This window comes from Bison bison, unplaced genomic scaffold (assembly GCF_000754665.1).
Source record: "Bison bison bison isolate TAMUID 2011002044 unplaced genomic scaffold, Bison_UMD1.0 scf7180017864377, whole genome shotgun sequence".
Taxonomy (NCBI): Eukaryota; Metazoa; Chordata; class Mammalia; order Artiodactyla; family Bovidae; genus Bison; species Bison bison.
Window position 1 is genome coordinate 327,870 of NW_011494949.1, and position 6,616 is coordinate 334,485.

General features: G+C 57.8%; 1 protein-coding gene across 1 annotated transcript in view; it reads left to right on the forward strand.

The window, feature by feature from the left end:
* TRIP13 (thyroid hormone receptor interactor 13) overlaps positions 1-4,410 on the forward strand; it is a 16,070-nt gene extending 11,660 nt beyond the window's left edge. Inside the window, exons 11-14 of the mRNA XM_010857131.1 lie at positions 456-609; positions 834-946; positions 3,106-3,175; positions 3,462-4,410. Of these exons, the coding sequence (XP_010855433.1) occupies positions 456-609; positions 834-946; positions 3,106-3,175; positions 3,462-3,557 (433 nt within the window). The 3' untranslated portion in view covers positions 3,558-4,410. The remainder of the gene's footprint in view (positions 1-455; positions 610-833; positions 947-3,105; positions 3,176-3,461) is intronic.
* Positions 4,411-6,616: the final 2,206 nt, after the last annotated feature.

The following is a 6,616-nucleotide window of genomic DNA, read 5'->3' on the forward strand; positions in this document are numbered from 1 at the left end:
GAGGGGAGGGCCGCTAGTCCCCAGGGTGAATCGTGCAGCTTGGCGCCGCAGCCTCCAGGGCAATGAGAGTGACGCCTGGGTGTGGCCGTGCCCAGGCAGGGCAGTATTGGCGCTGGGGTGCAGGGACGCTGTGCAGAGTGAGGGCTTCACTGTGGTGAAGGGGGCAGGGAGCGGTCCAGCTGGGGGCCGCGAGAGTTGTCCATAGGCGGGGAGCTCGCAGACCGGGAGTGGGGAGGGTCTGCACTGTCGCAGCCGGAGCCTGGCAGGAGCGAGGGTCAGGTAGAGCGCAGGAAGCAGGGCCTCAGAAGGCGTTGTGGGGGTGGGGGTGGGCACAGGGCGGGAAGCTGGCTGAACGCCTGGGCCCTGGTGCCTGCCTGTCCTCACACTGCGTGTGTCGGATCAGGGGGGTCGAGTCCCTGTGGCCCGGGGTGACTGGGCCCACCCTCTGCCCGCAGGCACTCCAACGTGGTGATCCTGACCACGTCCAACATCACAGAAAGGATCGACGTGGCCTTCGTGGACAGGGCTGACATCAGGCAGTACATCGGGCCGCCCTCTGCAGCGGCCATCTTCAAGATCTACCTCTCCTGCCTGGAAGAGCTGATGAGGGTGCCTGGAGCTGTTTCTTGCTTTCCTGAGAACACATTAGCTTTCTCATGGGGTCTTGATTTGTTGGCATAACGTACGATGTCTGGTTCCTGTGCAGAAGGGGGTGTCACTCGGCCTGCACCCGCTGTCTCACACTGAACACTGCAGTTGTTGGGTCTGCATGTTGCGCTCAGGGAGAAATCACTGACCCGATGCTTCTGCTGCCCCGTCCTCTGTCCCCGCAGTGCCAGATCATATACCCTCGCCAGCAGCTGCTGACCCTCCGCGAGCTGGAGATGATTGGCTTCATTGAAAACAACGTGTCCAAGTTGAGCCTCCTCCTGAGCGAAATTTCAAGGTGTGTGCTGACCTCTCTGTTTCTTTTTAAAACATTTTTTGGGATATAGTTGATTTGCAATAAATATTGTAGAGCAAAGTGACTCAGTTATACATACATATATCTACTCCTTTAGATTCTTTTTTATAGGTCATCACAGAGTACCGAGTAGAGTTCCCTCTGCCCCACAGTAGATTCTTATCAGTCACCTGTTTTATATGTAGTAGCTTGTATGTTATCCAGAGTTGAAGGGCTGACTCATTGGAAAAGACCCTGATGCTGGGAAAGACTGAAAGCAGAAAGAGAAGGGGGCGGCTGAGGATGACTAGTTGGACGGCACCACTGACTCGGTGAACAGGAGTTTGTGCAGACTCCAGGGTGTGGTGGAGCTGCTGGCATGCTGCAGCCCGTGGGGTCTCAGAGTCACACACGCCTGAGCGACTCAACAGCAACGTGTCAATCCCAGTCTCTCAATTTATCCCTCTTCCCCATACCCCTCTGGTAACCAGAAACTTGGTTCCTAAGTCTGAGTCCGTTTCTGTTGTGTAGGTAAGTCTATAACTTTTAGATTCCACGTGTAGGTGATATCATGTGACATTTGTCTTTCTCTGTCCGTCTTGGTTCACTTGGCATGCTAGTCTCCAGGCCCATCCGTGTTGCTGCGGATGCGTTCTCTCACTCCCCACTGTGGAGTAGCCCTGCGCTGTGAGCCGCGCCTCCCTCCTCATCCGCGTCAGCGAGCGTCTGGGTGTCTGTGTCGCGGCTGTTGTGCGTAGTGCTGCTGTGAACACAACACTGCCTGTATCTCTTGAATTTTGGTTTTCTCAAGATACTTGCCCAGAAGCGGGGTTGCTGGGTCATATGGGCCCTGTCTTAGGTTGTTAAGGGGCCTCCGTGCTGCCCTCCGTAGCGGCTGTGTCAGTCGCGTTCCCACCAGTAGTGGAGGCTCCCCTTCTCTCCACAGCCTTTCCAGGGTGTGTTGCTTGTAGGCGTTTTGGCGGTCACTGTCCTGGCCGTGTGCGGTGCCGCCTCACTGTAGTTCTGATCTGCGTTTCTCTCACGGTTAGCGGTGCTGAGCCTCTTTCCGTGTGTCTGTTTGCCATCGGTATGTCTTCTTTGGAGAAATGTCTGTTTAGACCTTCCGCTCATTCTGGGATTGAGCTGTTTGTTTTTTTGATATTGAGCTGCATGAGCTGCTCGTATGTTTGGGATATTTAATCCCTTGTCACTTGCTTCATTTGCAAGTATTTTCTCCCATTCTGAGGGTGACCTCACTTTTGCAACCTAGAGAAGCCCATTCCCTTTGGTCACAGGGGTGGTCGTTGCCTGTAGTAGCCAAGGTGGTGATGTGGGTTGGGTGGCACAGGCTGAATCCCAGGGCATCTCCCCCGCAGCAGATGCCCTCCGGCCTCCCTGACCGTGGGCTCCTGGATGGGAGGATGAGGCCAGCCGCTTTCCCCCTGTGCCCATGGGCAGCGAGCAGAGCACCGCTCCAGCACAGGACAGGCTTTCAGATTAAGGCTCTCTGTAGCATCGCTGGATTCTTAAACTGTGTGTCTTAAGTTTTTACAAATGGCCAAGAAAGTGAAGTGGAGGCTTTTTCTCTGATGAGCAGAGGAGACAGGTGAACAGGCCGGACCGTGGCCTCGGTGCTGCGGGAAGGACAGTGACCCTGCCGCCCAGGTGCTGAGAGCCACAGCACACGGGGGGACCCCCGACACGCCGGCCTGAGCCCAAGCCGGCAGCACCGGCAGGCGCTCAGGTGGCCCTGGGGATCGAGCCGGGAGGTAGAGCAGAGCCTCTGAGGACAGCTGGACTCTGGATGAACTGGGGAGGTCAGGGAGGCCGCATCCACTTTGTGAGGGCCTCAGGTGGGCAGACGCCAGGCGCCAGACATGCTGGCGGGGCGTCGGAGAGACTTAGTTACAGTGGCCATGGAGGGACAGAGGGGAGCAGTGCAGGCTCGTGAGAGAATTCAGAGGTGTGAGCTGGCCTGTATCCACCTCACGGTGCCCCGGCCGAGGCCATGGGTGGTGTCAGGACCCTGCCCCTCCTGGAGCTGTAGCTGAGGCCTGCGGGAGACTGCCCACCCCCCAGGGGCTCTGGGGAAAGATCGGGGACTTGTCCTGAAATGCCCCGCGGTCCATGTGGAGCTGACGCCAGTGTGGTCATGTTCACAGGAAGAGTGAGGGCCTGAGTGGCCGCGTCCTGAGGAAGCTCCCTTTCCTGGCTCACGCACTGTACATCCAGGTGAGTGCCTGCGCCCTGGGCCCCTGCCGCCCGCTCTGTCTGCAGGGCTGGCCTCAAGGAGAGTCTCGCCCACCACCCTGGGGTTTCCGCCTCCTCCTGTGTTTCTGAAGTGATGGGCCCAGGGGCAGTGGAGGGCCAGCGTGTGTCTGCTCACCTCACTGGTGTGTGGAAAGCTCACGCCCAGGGCCTCCCTGCCACCTCAGAGTGCTTGTGCCCTGGAGGCGGGTGCTCCCAGGCCACCCCCACCTTGAGGGCAAGGACCGCCACGATGCCGTGTGTTTTCCAGGCCCCCACCGTCACCATCGAGGGCTTCCTCCAGGCCCTGTCTCTGGCCGTGGAGAAGCAGTTTGAGGAGAGAAAAAAGCTCTCGTCGTGCGTGTGACCTGGCACCCCGTCCTCACTGAGCACACCGCGGGAAGGTGCCATCGCTTCCTCACAGCAGCGGCTGCCGCAGGACATCTGAGGCCAGGGCTGAGACCTGCAGGCTGGTGTGGTTCAAGAAGCGTGTTCTGCTTACACAGTGTTGCTCAAGAAGTGTGTTGCGTTTACGTACTTTAACTGCATGTTCGAAGACAAAACAGCTTGTTTTCTGTTTTGAAAGATGATCATCTGAGCTCAGTGTCTCTTTATAAAGAACTGTCTAGATGTCCTGATTCTATCCTGCTTTTGGTTGATTGGACCCAAAATGCTGATGTTTTATTTAAAAAGATGATTAATGTAAGTTTTATAGAAACAAAACAGAAACGCCATTGCCTTAAAGAAGAATGTAATCATAGCATTAAAAAAAGTACACGTTGCTCAAGACAAGGCAGCATTTGCTTCCTGCTGCAAGCTCGTCCTGGTCAGTGCACATGTTCTGGAGACTATGCGATGAATGAGAACCTGTTCCTGTTACAGAAATCAAGAGAAAAGTTTAAGGCCAGTGCTCTTGGTAGCAGAGCTTGTCAGGGAGGGGCAGCTGACGGGGCCTGCCTCCCTGGTGACCAGCGTGGCCGGCCTCACGGCGATGTTTCCTGGTGAGTCGTTTGTTGAAGGACGTCAGTCACGGCTTAAACGAAGATTCCCAATAACAGATGTAAAATGAATCGGCCAATAATTGGTGTATTCCACAGAACCTTGTTTTGCTTTTATCTCATGCTAAAATAAATTTCATATCATTGTTTTATAAAACATTTTTAAAAGAATGTTACCTTTTGTCTTAAATTTTTTTATGTATTAAAAATTTTTTTCCAAAATTTTCTCATGTTGATTCTCTTAACACTCCAAATGCTTTGAGTTTTAAATCCCTCACGCGAGGAGGTAACTTAGCCTGTCTTACCCCGTGGGGTGGAGGTGCGCCATCTGCACATGGCGTGCAGCCTGGGGAGGCCCGGGGTCGGAGCCGGGCTGGGGTGGGGGACCTGGGGTTCCACCCCTGGGCCATCAGCCAACCTTGGCTCTGGTCAGGTCCAGGGCTAGAGCGAGCGCAGCCTTGGGGGCCAGGGACCGGCTCTGTGGTTTCCTCAAGACCCTGAAATAGGGTGAGAAGGGAGGCATGTGGGCACTGGGGTCAGGGCGGGGGGGCCCTCCGATGCTCCAACGGTTGCTGCTGAGGAGCCCAGTGTCCCGATGGGAAGAGAGGGTCTGGGGAGGAGGGGATGCCCAGGGCAGGGCTGTGTACAGGGGCAGACAGATGAGTGAGGAGGCAGCCCAGGGGAGAAGCCTTGAGAAGGCTGGGTGCAGGTAGGCGAGGCCTGCACCCTGAATCTGAGGTGGTCCGTGTACTGGACCACTGAAGCCCCGAGAGGGCTGGGGGCGGGTGGTGGGGGCGGGTGGGCGAGGCCTGTACCTCGAATCTGAGGGATGGTCCGTCCCCCAGGCCCTTTCCCAGAGTGTGGGAGTGTCTGATGCCACCGCCCACGGACACCAGGGGGCAGCGCCGCTCTGCGGGATGGACAGGAGGGGCCTGGGGCAGAAGGAGGAGTGGTCCGCAGAGGCAGGCAGGCCTCGCTCGCTGTGTCCCTGCCCCCGGCCCCGTAGGCCCGCCCGCACACACCAGCCACGAGCGTCCAGGCCCAGTGGACGTCTGAGCGCGAGCCGGGCGGCGGTGGGGGCGTGGGTGTTATGACCGCCGCCTTGGCCGCCAGCTCACTCTGGGTCAGGGGTGGGGGCTGGGCCTGGTAGGAAGGGTCGTACCTGGGCCCCCAACTAGAAGCGGGCACCAGCCTTGTGGGCACTTTCTGGGCCATGGCTGAAAGCCCGAGGTGCCCGCGGCTGAGCCCTGGGTTCAGGATGGGGGCACGCTGTCCTCCGGCGGGGGCAGGCTCCTGGGCAGGCGCAGGCGGGAGAGGGGGCAGAGCACCAGCCTGGGACGCCCAGGGGGCATGGTGCTGCCTGCCCAGCCCGGCACACAGGCCTCAGGTCCAACCCCTCCGCAGGCAGGGGCACCTGCGAGAGAGGCTGAGGACATGGCCCGACGGAGCAACCGTCCCCAGCAGGACAACCCGGAGGCCGAGGTGACGGGGACCGCAAGGGTGAGCGTCGTGGGCATGCCACGGAGGAAACACGTGCTGAGCCACAGCCGCTCTGCCCGGCGGAGGTGGCGCAGGGCGGAAAGGCCCCCGGAGAGAGCCGGCAACCGCGGCTCAGCCCCCCGACAGCCCCGAGGCCCTTTGGAGGCTGTGGTTCCCGCCTGGCAGCTTCTTCGCCCCAGTGAAGGGGCTGCTCCCGGGGAGGTGGCTCCTGTCACCGTGGCAGCCCCGCTCCACAGCTGAAGCGTCCTTTCGGATGGGGAGGTGGGTTTTTCATCCCCTGAGTCCTGATTTCTGACTCAAACTCCTTACCGTCCAGAACTGGAAACGTCGTAGTCTGTTACCGTGCGTCACTAGAACCTTCTCTCTCCCCTAAACTGTCATTTATGGATGGAAACCTTATTTGTGTGCGTCTGGACCTATGTATTCCGGCTGGAAGCCTTTTTCTCTAACACGGGTTACCCTTCGTTCCTGAAAACTTAGTCTATAATCTGAGTTTGCACTTGTTGTTGGAAACCTTTCTCCTTCCCTCCGTGGCCTGACTGACGATCACCCTTGCAGTCCCCCGTCACCTCGTCCTCTGGGTCATCCTGCCCAGGACGGTCTGCTCTGTTGTTGGAAACCTATCTCCTCTGCCTTACGTCATAAGTTAGGAAAAGAAGACTTGCTCCCCAGTCACCTGAGTCATTATTACTGACCGCAAACCTTGCTCTATGCCCTGACGTCGTTCACAACGTGAAACCTTTTTCCTCTTCCAGAGAATCAACACTTCACAGGGGGGAGGAAACTTTTCATTTTGTATCACCTGGGCTGTTTGTGGCTGCAAATGACCTTCTCCGTCACCCGATGTGCCTCTGTGATGGGCGAGCTTCCGTCTGACCACCTGACTTAGTGATTTATGACCAGGAAACTTCTCTCCGTGTCACCCAAC